At 41.1% G+C, this 18,500-nt stretch overlaps 1 protein-coding gene across 6 annotated transcripts in view; it reads right to left on the reverse strand.

Moving 5' to 3' along the window:
- LOC109414810 (adenylyl cyclase 78C) overlaps positions 1-18,500 on the reverse strand; it is a 420,295-nt gene that overhangs the window by 100,249 nt on the left and 301,546 nt on the right. For all 6 annotated transcript variants that reach the window (XR_002131191.3, XM_062859289.1, XM_062859288.1 and 3 more), the window contains one exon: positions 895-1,328. Coding sequence is in view for 5 of the 6 variants with exons in the window: in XM_062859289.1 (XP_062715273.1) it covers positions 895-1,328 (434 nt within the window). In the remaining variant the exon portion in view is untranslated. The remainder of the gene's footprint in view (positions 1-894; positions 1,329-18,500) is intronic.

Consider the following 18,500-nt stretch of genomic DNA (forward strand, 5'->3'; position numbering starts at 1 on the left):
AGGAATTCCTTCAGGTGAATTCCAGGATTTTTAGCTAGAATTCCATCATTTGAGAGTGCTCCGAAAATACTCAGAACATAATTCCTCGAGAATTTCTACAGGGATTCCCTTCAGAAATTCTTACAAGCACACCTCGAAGGTTTCCTCCAGTGATAGTTTCATGGCTTTCACGAGAATACCTTCAAAAATTCTTCCAAGAATCCTTCCGGGAATACGTTAAAACATTTGTTGAAGATCATGTTCTGAGTTGAGTATTTGCAGTATAGGAGTATATAAGACTGTTTTTTAAGAATTTTAGGCAAGGATGTATTCGGAACAATACAACTGAAGGTTTGTTCCTAGAGGAATAGAGTTTCAGGCTATTTCAAAATTGCTAATAAGCTAAGACAAATTGGATGATTAATTACTGAAAAAACTCCAGTTAGCCATAAAAGATATTATGTAGACTTTTTAAAAAAATCTTCAAACGGGATTGTGTTCTACTGGAGAAAATTTTGACGGAAATAATGAAGAAAATTCTGGGTTAGTCCTAAAAAAGTTCTTAATTTCCAAAAAGTGCAGCTATGATTTGTTGCGATAGTTTTGTAGATATGACCTAAAAATATTATAAGCTCCAGAAGAAACAAGGCACGAGTATAGAAAAATCCTTAAACTTCCAGAAATTGTTACCAGCACCACGCTGATTTGTTTAGAAAAGGCGCAATGTATAAAATACAATAGCGTGAGTGCTGAAGAGTGAAGAATGTAATTTCATTTCTAAGCGATTTAAAAAAAGCCGCAAAGCAATAGTTGGTTACGTGTTCTCTTAAATGTGATGTAGTACAAATAATGTATGCACGAAGAATGACCAATGTTACCGTTGAATAGGGTACAACTCCGTGGCCATAAACTTACCTGCGGATGGTTGAACCCGATCCAGACGGAAGCCAGCACTATCTTGAGCACCAGATCGACCACGTTGACGAGGATGAGCGACTTTTGCCGCTGCCGGTGGGAGTAGGTCAGATAGGAACGCTCGAGGGACGGCGCCCGAAACGAGTTGGTCATCGAGGGACACAGAATGCCCTTGATTACGTTGCCCCGCTTGAAAGCCGAGTAGGTGTTACTGCTGAGGGGTGGCAGCGTGTTGGGTGGGTTACCATCTCCACCGCTGCCTCCGCCGCCGCCTCCATCGCCAGCACCGCAGGTTACTCCTCCGCCTGGTGGGGGACCACATTGCCCGTTGCTATCGTCGGTCGTCGTCGCCGCCGCCGCCGCCGCCACGGTCGTGACTGGTGTGGTTACACCGTTCGCCGGTTTCTGCTGATGATCCACCGACGATGGAGATACTGCGAAAAAATACAACATTGTGGAAATTAGTGTCACTGCGCGAGTGGGTGGGTGGGTGCCAGTGGCACTCCCCTCATTGAAGTTAAACGAGGTGTTGGAATCGCTGCTGTATAGTGCTGGGGGTGGGTACCAATTTAATTAGCGCCCTTTGTGTTTAGCGCTGCGGTGCACAAAAATGCACTCATTCACGTAAATTTGCCATTGTGTGGTGATGAAATATTTCGTTGAATCATCTGCTGAGCTAGCGGTATTCTGGTCACTGCACAGATTGAACCTGTACGCGCAATAGCCGATTTTAACCTTCGAGCGGTCGTGTTTTTGAGAGAAATGAGAGCACACCTCATCGGAAAAGCACTTGTTATTATGTGTAACACAAGCGTGGTGCCGGTGAGGGTGCGACTGGTCTGGGGTTCAATAAACAGAAGAGTTCAGGGTTGAAAAGTGCACATGAAATTGACTCTTATTATTAAATTTATTGGTTTCCAGGTGATTGTTCCATTTATGAAATTGGTTCCGCGTGAAGGGAGAGACAATAGATTTTTCGAATACAAGAGTTTCGCGTGAATTCGAAACGCACCATGCTTCTCCGCATGGGGTTTTTGGTTTCATATCCGATCCACTGTCTGCACTGTGTGCCGCATAAATGAAACGGCAAAAAAAACATGTTGGTGTCTAGTCGAGCAACTAATTTGTTTGAACTTCCGTCTATTCACCAGTCGGCTGATATGTCTCAAATAGACCAGGTAACTAAACATTCCAAAGTATACATAGTGTGTGCTGAATTGATGAAGAGGCGTGTCAAGGCGTTTCATAGCTTTTCAGGGGCTTCAAAAGGTCTTCAATATGTTTCAGGACTTTTCCGTGGCTTCAAGAACTTCTTAACCTTAAAATTCCCTGAAATACCCCTGTAGCTCACCTCTTCAAACTCCTGGGAACCGTTTGAAACGTTATGAAACGCATCTGAAACTATCCTGAAATCCCCTCATTCAGTTAAAAATCTGTGAAGCAACCCCCCCCCCCCCCTTCACTAGCGTAAAGCAGCACAGATTTACGTACGAGTTGTAAAGCCCGATTTACATGAAACAACTATGCTACACAAGGCAGTACAGGGAGTCCTTGAGGAATATCTCCTTGGATTCTTTGAGGAAGCATTTTATGGATTCCTTGAGGAATTCCTCCAGGTATTAGATGAGGAATTCTTCCAGCGATTCATTGAGGAGTTTTTTCAGAGATTCCTTAAGGAGTTCTTTCAGGAACTCCTTGAATAATTTTCCTAGGAGTTTCTTAAGGCATTTCTCCAGGAATGTAATGAGGAATTCCTCTAGGGATTCCTTGTGATTTTTTCTACAGGGATTCCTTGAAGAATTTCTACAGGGATTCTTTGAGCGGTACCTCCAAAGATTCCCTTAAAATTTTCTTCAGAGATTTTTCCAAAAAAATTTAAGTATCCCTCCATGAATTCCTTGTAGTAATCCTCCAAGAATTTCTTGAGGCATTCCTATAGAGATTACTTGGGGATATTTTTCCAGTAACTCCTTGTAGAATTCTTCTAGAAGTTCCTTATGGAATTTCTCAAGGAATTCCATGAGGAATTTCTTCAAAGATTTCTTGAAGAATTACTTCAAATACTTCTTAAATGTTTTTCCAGCAGCTCCATGCGGAATGTTTCCTAGGATACCTTGAGAAATTTCTACATGTCTTGATGGGTACCCCCAGGGATTCCTTAAGAACTTTCTTCTTACATATATTTCTTGAGAAATTCCTCCAAATACTTATTGAATCAATTCGCTAGAAGTTCCTTGAGGATTTTTATTCTAGGTACTCCTTAAGAAACTCCTTAAAGGATTTCTTGATGGGTACCTCCAGGAAATCGCTTAGGAATTCCTTAAAATATTTCTTGAGAAATTTCTTCGTCGATTTCTTGAAAAATTCCTCTATGGATTACTTCAACACATCGCCCAGGATTTTTTTTTTATTTTGGTGCGTCGACTAATCTTGTTTTTTTTTCATACATTTCTTAAACTCGCAAAAGCAGCCCTCGCCTTCTTGATCCATGCACCTATGTCGATCTTGGTGCCGCCATCGGCCGCCATTTGGCTACCAAGATATTGGAAGCTTTCAACATTCTCCACAGATTCCACAGCTACCGTAAATCTGGAAGGGTTGACCGAGTTTACATCCAACGATTTGGTCTTGTTGACGTTGATGGTAAGACCTGCCGCCATGGAGCGATTGGCAAGATCGTCGAGCTTGCTCTGCATATCAGAGCGCCGTTGAGCTAGGAGAGCAACGTCATTTAGGTGTTCCATGGTAATGGGCTACCTCAGCAATCCACGATTTGGTTCACAGTCAATCGCCCCTACTAGGATCTCGTAGATTATGATGAGGAACAGTAGCGGTGATAGTATACATCCTTGTCTCACTCCAGCAACAACGACCCGGATGGGATCGGACAAAACACCGTTGTGCAGTACTCTGCACGAAAATGCCCTTTACTGTGCTTCAATGAGGCCGATGATTTTCTCATCGATGATTTTTCCGTGATTTTTCCGTGATAGAAACAACCGAAAGCTTTTTCGTAATCAATGAACACCAGGTAGAGAGACTCTTGAAATTCATTGATTTGCTCCAGGATGATACGGAGCGTGACAATATGGTCCACACAGGATCGTCCGGCACGGAATCATGCTTGCTGCCGTCGGAGAGTTGCGTCAATCTTCTCCTGTATCCGGCTAAGGATCGCTTTGCAGAGGACTTTGTAAACGATACACAGTAACATGATGCCCCGCCAATTATCGCATACCGTCAGGTCACCCTTTTTGGGTACCTTTACTAAGACGCCTTGCATGCAGTCGGTCGGAAATGTCGCGGTTTCCCATATGTTGCAGAATACTTGATGCAGTAGTTAGCATTAGCATTAGCATTAGCATTAGCATTAGCATTAGCATTAAGCAAGTCGCACAAATTCGTAGGTGGTACAGCCCTGGATCGCTGTTATGAGGGTTGCATCTTTCCTGTCCGTTATCAAAGCACAAAGATTTGGGACTAATCTCTGACTCTTAGACAAGATTGACTCAATCCTCCAACGGTCGAGTGCTGTCCTGGCCACGTCCTTGCGATAGCTGAGGGATGGGAAAGGAAGATTAGTTGGACACCTATGAAAGTACATAGAGACCTCTACATTCTTTCAGGCCTAGGCGTCACGGGAATTTGGATGTTAGTGGAAGGGTAAAGTTCAAAGGAAACGTTTGGTCAACGTTCAGGTGCACGCAATATTTTTGGTTGATGCCTGGTTCCTTTCCTAATTCCTTGTTGGGTGTTCGATTCCAAATCTGAAATAAAAAGTAAAATTATAAATTTTTTAATGGTGTTCGATTCCAAATCTGAAATAAAAAGTAAAATTATAGATTTTTTTATGATGATAGACTCACAACAGTTACATAATTACAAATTACCTGAATCCTCCTGAAAGAAATGGTTTATTAACAATGAAAAACATAACATGTAAAAGAAAAAAAAAGTAGAGCAAATTGTGATCTTGGAATTTTTCTGCATTTAAATTAACAAAGCTAAAAAAATACAAGATCAAAATTTGTTATGGTAGATCCAGAATAATTGATGCAGTAGTTGTGCGGATATTACGGAGTCAGCTTTGAGCATCTCAGCTGATATGTGATCGACCGCTGGAGCCCTGTTCGATTTCATGCTACGAATGGCTGTTTCCATCCTCTGCACTGATGGAGCTTCGGTGTTGACACGGGTCATGCGTCGAACCCTTGGCGGTTCATGCTGAGGTGTTGATGGCGTGGCTGACACTTAAATATTTCCAAAGTGTTCGAACCAGCGTTTTAACTGGTCAGTTGGGTCGGTCAGTAACTGCCCAGACGTGTCTTTCACGGGCATCGTAGCATTCATCTTGGACCCACTAAGGCGACGTGGAACATCGTGAAGGAGACGCATGTCGCCGGTGTTTGTGGCTTTCTCGCCTTCGTCGGCTAGGGAGTCCGCCCACGCTCTTTTGTCCCGCCCTCGGTCCCGTCTACATGAGCGTTTCACTTCCTTCTTGAGAGCCGAATAGCGCTGACGGGCTACGGCTTTGGCCCCTCGTGTTTTCACTCGCTCTATCGTGGTTTTGGCGTTCCTTCGCTCTTCTATCTTCCTCCAGGTATAATCTGTGATCCACTGATTTCTCCGGGTGCGTAGCTCACCCAAATTATTCTCTGGCGATGAAGGCGTTCTTGATGGCGCTTCATTGATCTGCTACGCTTCCACCTGCTGGAATACCCGCAGCACGGTTCTCTAGCTCCTCGACGAAGGACCTTTTCACTGCAGCGTCTTCCAGTCGGCGTGTGTTGAACCGACGCCCGATTTTCTCCTCCTGTCGTTGGATCCTGGCAATGCGCAGTCGGATCTCGCCGATTAGGAGATGATGGTCGGACGCAATGGGCAAATGGGCTGCAAAACGGTGAGTCGATAAGGAGAGCGTCCAATATAGCTCTGGTCCTCACAAGTTCCTACCTCATGCTTCCACGGGTCAAGCGATGACAAAGACCGCCAGCTAAGAGTTGTGTGCTTAGCTGGTAGTGCAGCCTGGGCACTGTTGTCCTTCTGACTTCAGCTAGAATGAGGAGGTACATTTCGAGCGTCTGTTCACCAAGGAGGTGCGGCTCAAACAGCGTCTGTTCTGGCATCCAGCGGCTGAGTAAGAAACGCTGCACCACGCCCAGCTAGATCCAAGGTGGTAGCCCCATCAGCGTGGTCGTCCCAGTGTTGGTTGGGACGTTAAACAGAACTGGCACGATGGCCCTCCGGCGAGACAGGAGTGTTGGCGTAGGCCCAATAAGCCACCCGTAAAAATCCCCATTGCGAATAACATAGGAGAAAATACGACTCGATACAATCGGCAAAGACCCAGGCGACGAAATAAGGACTACGATTGGAAACTTGGAACATGGAATTGCAAGCCACTAGGTTTCGCAGGATGTAACAGGATAATCTACGACGAACTACATCCCCGCAACTTCGACATCGTGGCGTTGCAGGAACTTTGTTGGACTGGACAGAAAGTGTGGAAAAGCGGGCATCGAGCGGCTACCTTCTACCAAAGCTGTGGCACCACTACCCGACTAGAAGCTCCTAACAAGATTATAACAAAATTATTATAATCGTTGTTAGAAATAACACAATCTGATATAATTTTGTTGTAAGGATTCGTATATGTGAAAAACCATAACAAAATTGAAACAAAATTTGATATTACTTTTAAAACAAAGCTATAACAAAACTGGTATTATTTATTCAAACAGATAGTGTGTAAAAAATTCGATGGTTGAAAGTGAAAATTGACATTCTCATTTTCTCATTCGTATTTGGCCACATTCATTGTCAGCTGAATGCCTCTCTTTTTGCCTTTCTCGTACACTAAGTGTACTGGAAAGGCTATATGTTCACTCCAAAAATGACTTTTTGATAGAAGGCCCGGAGGGTCGAGTCACATATACCAATCAACTCAGCTCGACGAATTGAGGTGATGTCTGTGTGTATGTATGTGTGTGTGTATGTATGTGTGTATGTGTGTATGTGTGTGTACAAAAAAACTCACATCACTTTTTGGCAGTAAACCTCATCCGATTTCAATGACCGACGGTTCATTCGACGCGGAATCTGGTCCCATTGTTTCCTATTGAAAATGGTTCGAATCGGTCCAGCCGTTCCGGAGATATGGCCATTTAGGTGTTCCGGAATGGTACCCCAGGAAGAGACCAGATATGAAAATGCATCAAACCTATGCATGCGACACATCAAACCACGGCATTTTCAATAACCTGATGAGCGGTAAGCAGGAAAATAGTCTCAGACCATATCTGAACCGGTAGTGTTCCCGAACCGGTTCTGGGCGTCTCGCTGGAAGTGGCCAAATATGCAATTGAACCAAACCCATGCATGCGACATGTTACGAAAGCAAGCATTGCAATTAATCACAAATTAATATAAAATTCTCACGGTTGGTCATTGACCTACGAATGAATAAAAAATCACGGAAAGAAAAGATTGTTTAACCAAAAGGAAGACACAAAAAAAAACAAAACCAACTAGCTGCAAGTAAGCACCATCAAAGTGTTCGGTTCGCAATAAAAATAAATACAGCCAGAAGTTAAGCCCACGTCTTATCAGCAGCCACCTAGAGTTGAGTCATTTTCAAAATCCTTTTACTCTCTTTCGTCACAATTCTAGCCAGAAAAATGCACCGAACCATAGAGTCAAGTTTGATAATCCATTTCTTGCCTCCACGGTAGCAGCGTGAGAGATCCGACAATCAAAAAAAGCAAGGAACCTGGCTGCAGATAGAGGCAGTACGCACGTAATAAGGAAGCGTAATTTACGACCAAAAACTTGTACGCGGTCGGTTGCATGGTGTAGTCGTTCATAAGAATGCATTGTAAGTCACCAAAGTAAAACGTTTCATAGTGTCAGAACAGAAACGAAAGACTAGGCCACGATACTGAAGATTTGAACATGCTCTGCGATAGGGTCGCTGCTTGAAGGTCGTGGCATAGAACAAAAACGAATTTCATTGTAATCAAATGAGTAATAAAATTTTACTATCAGTGAACAGCCGATTCATAACAATTGAACAAGCATACCCTTTAGGACGCTAAGCAATAACTAGTAAGGGTTCTAGAAGACTCTGGCTAAGCGCTAGAGCAATAAAACGGGAGTAAGTTTTAGATTAAGGAAGACGCTCGGTCGCAGGCGCTATAAGCTAGGGTTTGATAATGCTACAGCCATTTAGTAAGGCTAGTACCAAAAAAAAGGGCTAGATTAAATCCAAGTGTATAGAGAAAGCTGGATTAGGACATTGCATGGAAAAGTTAGACGCGCATGCGTACTGAGCATCAATTCCAAAATTTTGGGCTATATAAGACCGACCTTTTCATACGAATAAACAGTTCTTGATTGACATTCAAGCGACTCATCGATGTTTTCATCCGAAACCATCCATCTCCAAACATCATTAAACTAATCAGAAAACCAGCGCAAGTTTTTCCCCAGGCCGATATACTGTCCCTCCTTAGTCGGACAAGTAGATCCTGGGCATTCTTAGTCTGGAACCTGTTTCAGAGCCGAGTATACCTGCACTTGTCGCACTCCGTTAATGTTCACGCCGCGTCCTTCGCTCGATGTTACGCGCGGTGTCAACATTTGGTGGCTCCAGCCTAGGAATTCTACGGACTCAAAATAAAACGAAGTGAGGCCTGTGCAAAAAAGTGAGAAGCAGAAAAAGCACAAATCCAAGTGCTAGAAGGTGCAAAGAAGAAGAAGAAGTGAGAAGCAGAAAAAGCACAAAGCCAAGTGCTAGAAGATGCAAAGAAGAAGAAGTGATAAGCAGAAAAAGCACAAATCCAAGTGCTAGAAAGTGCAAAGAAGAAGAAGAAGTGAGAAGCAGAAAAAGCACAAAGCCAAGTGCTAGAAAGGTGCAAAGAAGAAGAAGAAGTGAGAAGCAGAATAAGCACAAATCCAAGTGCTAGAAGATGCAAAGAAGAAGAAGTGATAAGCAGAAAAAGCACAAATCCAAGTGCTAGAAAGTGCAAAGAAGAAGAAGAAGTGAGAAGCAGAATAAGCACAAATCCAAGTGCTAGAAGGTGCAAACAAGAAGAAGAAGTGAGAAGCAGAATAAGCACAAGTCAAGTGCTAGAAAGGTGCAAGAAGAAGAAGAAGCAGATGTGAGAAGCAGAAGAAGAAGAAGTGAGAGGCAGAATAAGCATGAAAGTCAAGTGCTAAAAATTCAAAGATGAAAAATTAAGAAAAGGCGCATAAAAATATAAAATGCAAGATTTAATAGACGAAGTCAATTATCTTGTTGAAAGATTCCAAGAAATTGATCGTCAAACAAACATAATCAAAAATTCTAAAAACTTTAAAAAGTGGAGTAAAAAGCCGCTCCTACCAGGAGAAATAAGCGAAACAAAAAAGTTTACATTGACCCTTTGGAAAAATACATCAAGAGAAGAAAAAGTTGTGCATTCAATTTCGAAAATTTTGGAGTTGAAAAATAAACCATTACCTCAACACCTTAAAAAGCTCATTGAGATAGAGCGAATTGAAGAAAACAATCAACGGAACTAAAAACATTAAAAAACACAAGTGAAATAAACTAGCGCCAAATTGTGGACAAAAAGAAGAACTACATTGTGTGCATTCAGAACAATCACCAGGAACATTCAGTATAATAGTGCTTAGGTTTGCTCTACGGAATCTTTAAGAGCAACAAAGGTACGTAAAGAGAAAAACAACGAAAGAAACTATCACAATGGAATTTAATTTCACACAAAACCCAAATGGCCATTGCCGTCTATGTACCCAGAAGGACGGGATGCAAGACATGGTCGCTTGCGATTCCTGTGATCACTGGTTTCATTATGGATGTGCGGGACTGTCTAAACTTCCGGAGAAAAAAGATCCCTGGCTATGTGTTAAATGCGAAAAGTTCCAATACGAACAAAATACCATGAAGCAACAGCTAGCGGATATGGAAAAATTAAAACAACAAATGGAAGTATTGCGATTGGAAATTGACGCACGGGCAAAGGCACAACGATCTGCAGAAGTACACGCAAATTCTATTGAAGCAGAACTCGCTCACTATAAGGATAAACTAAATGCTAAAAAGCAGGAAGAAGGTCGCAAGCAGGATATATTGCTAGATATCGCAAGAGTAATTCAAAAGGATAAAGTCAAAGCGGAAGCAACTCAGAGCAAGTCAAAATTGGAAAATTCGAACAACGAAGATGAAGACCACCCAGCAGATGATCCACTGGTATTATATATGCGTAGGCAAGGAATGAGTCTACCCCAATTCTTTGGTAATGCCAAGGAATGGCCAGCTTTTAAAAAAATATTTGAAGCAACAACTGAAACGGGCAAATATTCCAATTTAGAAAATCTTATTCGTCTACAAAAATCGCTTGGAGGGTTAGCAGCCAAAAGTGTGCAACCATTAATGTTGGATCAAGAAAACGTACCTGCAATCATAGACCGGCTGGAAAAGCAATTTGGACAGCCGAAAAGAGTCTACAAGGAGCTACGCGAAGATTTAGAGAAAATTAAACCTGGAGGCCATCTAGCCATAGTAGAAATTTCCAACACACTGGAAGGATTAGTAGCCCACCTAACCGCATCTCATCAAACTGAATACCTACGAGATCCTCGTCTAGTTGAAGAAGTAGTTAATAAACTACCATATGACCTTCAAATAAAATGGATGGAAGTTGTTGAAAGCAATGCGAAGCAAGGAAATAATATGCCAACCTTACAGGATCTATATAAATGGATTAAACCAAAGGCTGACATTCATCGAGAACTCACTACGCCGTTTAAACTGCAAGAGCGCAAAAACAGAGTAAACTTTCATCAGGAAGCATACAACCGATGTCTAATGTGTAAAGGAGCTCACAAAATAACGGAATGCGGACAGTTTATAAGGTTAACACCAAATAACAGAATGAAGGAAGCGATCAAAATTAGAGCATGTATTATATGTTTGAACAAACACCAAGGGAGGTGTAACTATCCAAAAAAATGCGGACAAGGAAGTTGTGTCGGAAACCATCACAAACTATTGCACATACAAAAACCATTTGGAGATCAACGAGTTGCTTGGGCAAAAAGAAGCCAAAATAATGGAATTGAAGGATCAGCGTCTAACAAGGAAGAGACGTCTAATTTACATCTTGAACAGAAGGCCAAGGTGTTTTACCAAATAATTCCCGTGACTTTAAGAAGCGAAACCTGTTCAGTGGATACATATGCGTTCTTGGACCCAGGTTCATCCCTAACCTTAATTGATGAAGGATTAGCGGAAGAATTACAATTGGAAGGAGAACTCGCGCCGTTAAAGATCAAATGGACACAAAATGTATCCAGGGAAGAAAAAATGAGCAAAAGAGTGAGAATTAAAATCAAAGGAAATTCCAATATCGAATATACATTATCAAATGTAAGAACAGCAGCAAATTTACATTTGCCTATTCAAACGGTGAATTATACAAACCTGGAGAGAGACTATCCATTCCTTAAAGATTTACCGATAAACAACTATAAAAATGCTCAACCAAAGCTACTGATTGGACTGAATCATAGCCATTTATTGTATCCACTTGAAAAACGAGCAATGGAGGCAGATAACCCCATTGCAATTAGAACAAAACTAGGATGGTTGATATTCGGTAATATAAAAGAAGTTGTTCAAGAGGAACACATGCTGATAATTCAAGAAGAGGACGAGATGCATAACATGATGCGAAAATATTTTTCCACCGAGGATTTTGGAGTAAGGATTTCTCAAAATTTACCACAGTCCAAGCAAGTAACTCGTGCGAATGAAATTATAAATAAAACATTGAATTATACAGGCAACCGGTATGAAATTGGGTTACTTTGGAAGGAAGATGACATTAAGTTTCCTGATAGCTATGATCAAGCATATAAAAGGTTGTTACACCTGGAGAGCAAACTCAACAAGGACAAGGATTTGAAGGAATGGGCAATCAACACCATAGAAGATTACGTAAAAAAAGGATATGCTAGAAAGCTAAGCCGAAAGGAAAAAGTAGAATGGTCAAAGGATGCATATTACCTACCACATTTCATCGTGATCAATAAAAATAAGACACCCCCAAAACCTCGGCTGGTATTTGACGCGGCAGCAAAAACAAAAGGCGTTTCATTGAATTCAGCTTTAATATCAGGACCCGATGCAACAACCTCCTCATTTGGAGTAACTACCAGGTTCCGGGAGGGAGCTATTGCTGCAGCAGGAGATATTAAGGAAATGTTCAGTCAAGTCGGAATTATTAAATCCGACCAGAAGAAACAATGCTTTCTGTTCCGAGATTGTGATGAAAGTCGAAAACCTGACATTTATGTCATGCAGGTCATGATATTCGGAGCAACTTGTTCTCCAGCATGCGCACAGATAGTTAAAAATTACAATGCAAGTCTTTTTAGCTCAACAAAACCCACAGCCGCGGAAGCAATCGTAAAACAACATTATGTAGATGACTATATCGACAGCTTCAACTCAGCAAGTGAGGCTGTAAACATAATCAGCGATGTAATTCAAATACACGATAAGGCTGGATTTTTCATCAGAAATTTTGTCTCCAACGATAATGGAGTATTAGCTGCGCTACCTCCGGAAAGGATTCAAGCCGACTGCGTTAAGACATTCGAAGACAAGGAATCTAATAATGAGAAGGTACTAGGCGTATTTTGGAATACCAAACTGGACTGTATTAGCTTCGTACTCAAATTTGATCGGCTGCATAATGACGTCAGGAACAAAAGAAGAAAACCCACAATGCGAGAAGTGTTGTCATTCGTTATGAGCATCTACGACCCGATGGGATTAATATCCCATTTAACCATACATGGGAAAATATTGATGCAGGAATTACATAAGGAAACTTCTTCGTGGGACGCCGAAATATCCGATAAATCATATAATTTATGGCAACAATGGATTGACATCATCAAACAAGCAGTTCACATAAGAATTCCTAGATGGATGCTCTCCGTCCAGGCAGATCAATTCGAATTGCATACATTCGTTGACGCGTCTGAACAGGCATTTGCAGCCGCTTCTTATGTAAGAGGTATAGATACGCTTGGTCGAACTACAAGCATTAGATTGATGGCAGCCAAAGCAAGGGTGGCTCCAATAAAACAGTTATCAATACCCAGATTAGAACTACAAGCAGCTATTCTGGGAACAAGGTTAACAAATACGATCCAGCAAGAAATGCGAATGCGTCCCGTTAAGATTACGTTTTGGACTGACTCACAAACCGTGTTATCTTGGATCTTTTCAGATCATCGAAAATATACAACGTTCGTAGCACATCGAGTCGGCGAAATATTAGAAACCTCAAAAATGGATCAGTGGCGGTACGTTCCCACGGATAATAATCCGGCTGATGAAGCCACGAAGCAGGCCAAAGGCGAAACAAAATGGCTAAAGGGCCCATCATTTATTTGGAAACCAGAAGCCGATTGGCCGAAATCCAAATTTATAAAGGATACGGAAGAAGAAATCAAAAATGCAGTACTGATGCACTGCGATGACCAAGAGTTTCAGTTTATTCAGGAATACCGTTATTCAGACTGGAATAAGCTGGTCAAGCATGTCTGCATATTAAAGAAATTTGTAGACTGGATTAAGAACAAAAATGGATTCAATAAACATATTAGCTACGAGGATAAAAAGGTAGCAGAAAGAGCCATCATAAGAAAAGCTCAATGGGAAGGATTATCCAAGGAAATGGAAGACCTAACTAAGCACGGTGATCTGACCAAGCTTTCCGAGATAAACTCGCTTATACCTGCTCTAAATGAACATGGTGTAATGGTCTCCCGCAGTCGCCTGCAAAAAACAAATATAGTACCGTTGTCGATGCGGCAACCGATAATTTTACCATACAAACACCACATTACGAGATTAATCGTGAAAATGTACCATGAAAAATATCTACATCAGGGAGATAATGTGGTTCTAGGAGCAGCTTATCAGAAGTACTGGATCATAAGATCCAGACAAGTGCTGAAACAAGTCAAGACAAATTGTCAATATTGTAAAATCAAAAAGGCTTCCCCAATAACACCTCAAATGGCAGCATTACCGAAATGTCGTCTTGATATATATGCCAATCCATTTACACATACAGGCGTAGACTACTTCGGGCCGCTAGAAGTGCAAGTGAAACGCTCTGTAGAAAAGAGATGGGGTGTGATTTTCACTTGCTTAACAACTCGCGCCGTTTATATAGAACTCGCTGAGCGTCTAGATACTGACGCCTTTTTAGTTTGCTTGAGGAATTTTCAACATAGAAGAGGAAAAATTGAGCACATATATAGTGACAATGGGACAAACTTCATAGGCGCTGAACGAGAAATGCAGGAGTCAATCAACGCAATAAGCCAAAAAATGGGAAATGGATTAGCTGCTGAGATGGAAATACAATGGTCATTTAACCCTCCAGTTGCACCCCATTTCGGAGGAGCATGGGAGCGATTAATACAGATAATTAAAAAATGTCTCTATGAAATTGCCAAGGCCCGACAGCATCACAGACCATCCATTGAAGAATTAAGAGCGTCATTGATTCAAGCAGAGTTCATACTAAACTCACGACCATTGACGCATATCCCCATTGAAAATATCGATGATGAACCACTAACCCCGTTCCACTTCTTAATTGGTCGCGCAGGTGAATATGCTCCCCCTTATTCACTTGATGCTGGAAGCCTAAGTAAGGAACACTATAAGCGCGTCCAACATAATGCCAGATACTTTTGGGATAGATGGAAGAAGGAGTATTTGCCAACAATAATTAAGAGAAATAAGTGGACCCAAAAGGTAGAACCCATCAAGGTAGACGACATCGTTATAATAACTGATAAGGAAACCCCACCCGGAAAATGGCTAAAGGGAAGAGTTATCAAAACTCACCAAGCGTCAGATGGTCAGGTTAGATCAGTAGACATAACAACGAGCCATGGAATCTACACCAGGGCTGCCACCAAGGTAGCTGTATTGGATGTCAAGGGGGATAAAGCAACTTCACAGGCAGTCCAACCCAAAGTTATAAACGAAGTATCAAATTCACTAGATGGTTTACAAATCAAGCCCATCATAGCGAAGCCAGTGCCTGAGCCAGGCATTGTCAATATGATAACCCCACGACGCGATGACATACATCACTTGAATCATCACAGTGAAATTATCGCCGATGAAGCCGAATATATACCAAAAAGAAAAAGGATTTCGCATTTTTACAACCGGGAAGAAATACAACCGTTAAGATCTTTGCTTTCCAAATCAAGCATGTCCACGCCATCAGAGGCAACGATGCACCAGAAGGCGAACGTTAACTTCAACTCATGGGGTAAAAGGTGTAAGGTGGATGTTGAAAAGGTGAAGGCATTACGAGACAAGATGAATACAAATCAACCAAGAAAAAGGGTTATTAAAAAAACAATTATCACCGCGCCATGGTATATGGTCATCCTAATGGCTATGTATTTTGTCATGTCAGCATTAGGAGCTCAACCGTCTGGACTAATAGCATACGACTGCGCGAACCCCGACGTAAATATGACATCTTATTCACTCTTAGATGTTGAATCATGTATGCCTTCATCAAAAAATCTATCCATATCAGAAGTACCCATACAAGTGCTGCAGAGAAATGCTAAAGGTAGCGCAATGGTATATCAATGCAAATTAATTATAAAAAGATCAATACGACATTGCGGCATGCACTCTCACACTTCAGACTACGAACGAGGATATTCCTATATAGTCAAAAAATTTACGCCTGAGGAATGCAGAAGATCTCAGTTAATGGGAAGCATCCCGTTAACAGTGAATAGCGGACTTTTGGAATTGAAGCGTAATCAAACTACAAGAGGCGAAACATTAGTGGTAGGCAGTGTATGGTCAAGTTCCTGCAGCGGCGGTACTTATAAAACGCCGGAATATATATGGACAAACGCACTAGTCTACTACCAATATGAGATATCGTTATACAACTACATGGCTACAGTGGACCATGAGAATGACCAAATAATACTGCGTCATGGGCTAGTATGTCCATATTCGCACGGTAATTGTTTGGACTCCGAAGATGGCTACTCAACATGGGACGTTAGCATGAATCAGAAATGTGAAGAAACCGACTTCGAAGTTATATACGAAGGAAACGTCAACAAAACAATCAATTTAGATGCACCCAAAGAAAACCAAAATACTGTATATACGTCGCTATCGGATACCCACCTGTTTTCTATTCGAACAAGGAATACAGCAAAGATATGCGGTTATAACGGACACGCAACCGATCATCCCAGAATATTTATTCTGGAAGCAGCAGCATTCAAATCACCGTTTACTAGAAGGCCATCTAACGCAAAGAACCACGATATATTCACATATTTTAATTCAAAAATAACATTGGTGGAGAATTACATCGGACAAAAATTAGATGATGTCTACAACACAGTCATGACTGAAATGTGTAAGATAGACAAGGCATTGCTAGAAACAAAACTTACTCTAGCCAGACTAAATCCGACGGAATTCGTAAATGCCTTAATGAAAAGAACAGGATTTTCGGCAGTAGTAGCAGGAGAAGTGCTGCACGTACTTGAATGTAAACCAGTATACGTTCAACCATTTGCATCCGAAAGGTGCTTCCAAGAATTGCCGGTAAAATATGGAAATACTACAATGTATTTGTCACCTGTAACTCGAACACTTCAATTACGAGGAACAGAAATAGAGTGTACACCGCTATTGCCAGCTAAATTTCAATTTGGAGGCAGATGGTATACCTTTGACGGTAAGATAAGAGAAACCACTGCGCCTCACAAACTTGCTACAGATATAGTTACCAAGTGGACATACACACCGCTCCCGAATCTAATAGAAAGCGGTGTATATGATGCGGAGAGCCTAAAAAGATGCGAACAATGATCTATGACCAAGGAGACAGGCGAATCGCATCAAATGTAGTCCACAAGATTCTAACTGGTCATAGTCCCAGTATACAAGGATTTCACTTTGATGCGTTAATATCAGAAAACCTCATAGACAGCGTCGTTCACAAATATTGGACTAAACTACTCTCTTGGTCAACATGGCTCGGAAACGTTACTTCCACCGCCATAGGGTTATATTTGATCGGAAGACTTGTAAAATTCATAATAGATACCTTGATGCACGGACGTATACTCTACGAAATATATGGATTCAGCTGGCAACTCATTTGTTCAATATGGGATTCATTGACAACATTCTTAACTCATCGAAACACACTGAGGAACATCAAGAAGTCAGCACCTAAAACATATATACCAGCAGATCAACCCGATCCCTTGGAAATGATGCCGCTGTCGGAAACAGCCCCTCTTCCAACAGTGCGAGGACCAGCATATACTCATATCACAATTCCAATAACTACCAGGGAATAGGAAGCCCCTAAGTATAATATCCTGCATGCTGATCAACCAACCCCAAAGGCAGCCATCAGCGACGATTCAGGAAGGTACAAGGGCCCACGTATCTAGTTATCACAGTTCCATTAAGATGACAAGGTCCCAGATGTCAACGCCATGTCATATGATAACAAGATCTACCAGATCCTGAGCACCGGAATACAAAACCTGAAGGGAGCCATCATCCAAATTCAGCGGGGTAGTACGGCTTATACCCATATATCACATAATCTCAAGACGCATCATTCACTCGGTCCAGGATGTGTGATCGAACCGAACGTTATGAAGACGAGCCAGAATCGATTTTACTAGCAAAGCATCGCTACTATGTATATCACAATTCTACATCAATTGGGAATTGCAGACTCAGTTAGCAGACAAGACAACATTTTAACTGCATAATATGGAAAATTGACAATTAAAATTACAATAATATATTTTTTATATCTTACAACATTTGTCCTCAAACAATAATAATAATAATAATAATAATAAACAATTATAAAAAAAAAAAAATAAATAAATAAAAATAATGATAAAATATATATATATATATATATACAGGGTGTTAGGTTCCTGAGTGCAAACTTTTTAAAGGGTGATAGAGGGCCATAAATGGTGAAAAAAATTGTTCTACGCATATGGTCAAATCTCAACCGTTACGAAGTTATTGACTTCCCCATGCTTTTGACTCTTATTGCCTTAACTGGCTATAACTTTAAAATGGTCAAACTTATCACACTTTTTTAACCCTTATTCGAAAGATTATTGAATTTTCTATCAAATGGCATCTTTGAACCGATCGGTTTAGTTAAATAACTAAGTTTTCTAGAGCAAATAGCCTAAAAGTTGTGTGTTTTAATTTGTTTTTGTCAATTATCTTTGAAAAATGCGTAATAATTTAAAATTCTTTATTTGGCAAAGTTGTGACCCCTGTTTCACTCGACAATTCGTTCTTTGGCATCAAACTTCTATCTCTTATTGTTTTCTTGCAATTTCGATTTAAACGTCGCATTTCAGATCAGAAATTTGCAATCGTCATGGAAAGCACTTTTTTGCGCACTGTGCCGCACATTCAAATCAAAATTGAAAGAAAACGATAAGGGTTAGAAGTTTTG

The sequence above is a fragment of the Aedes albopictus genome, chromosome 3 (genome assembly GCF_035046485.1).
Source record: "Aedes albopictus strain Foshan chromosome 3, AalbF5, whole genome shotgun sequence".
Lineage (NCBI taxonomy): Eukaryota > Metazoa > Arthropoda > Insecta > Diptera > Culicidae > Aedes > Aedes albopictus.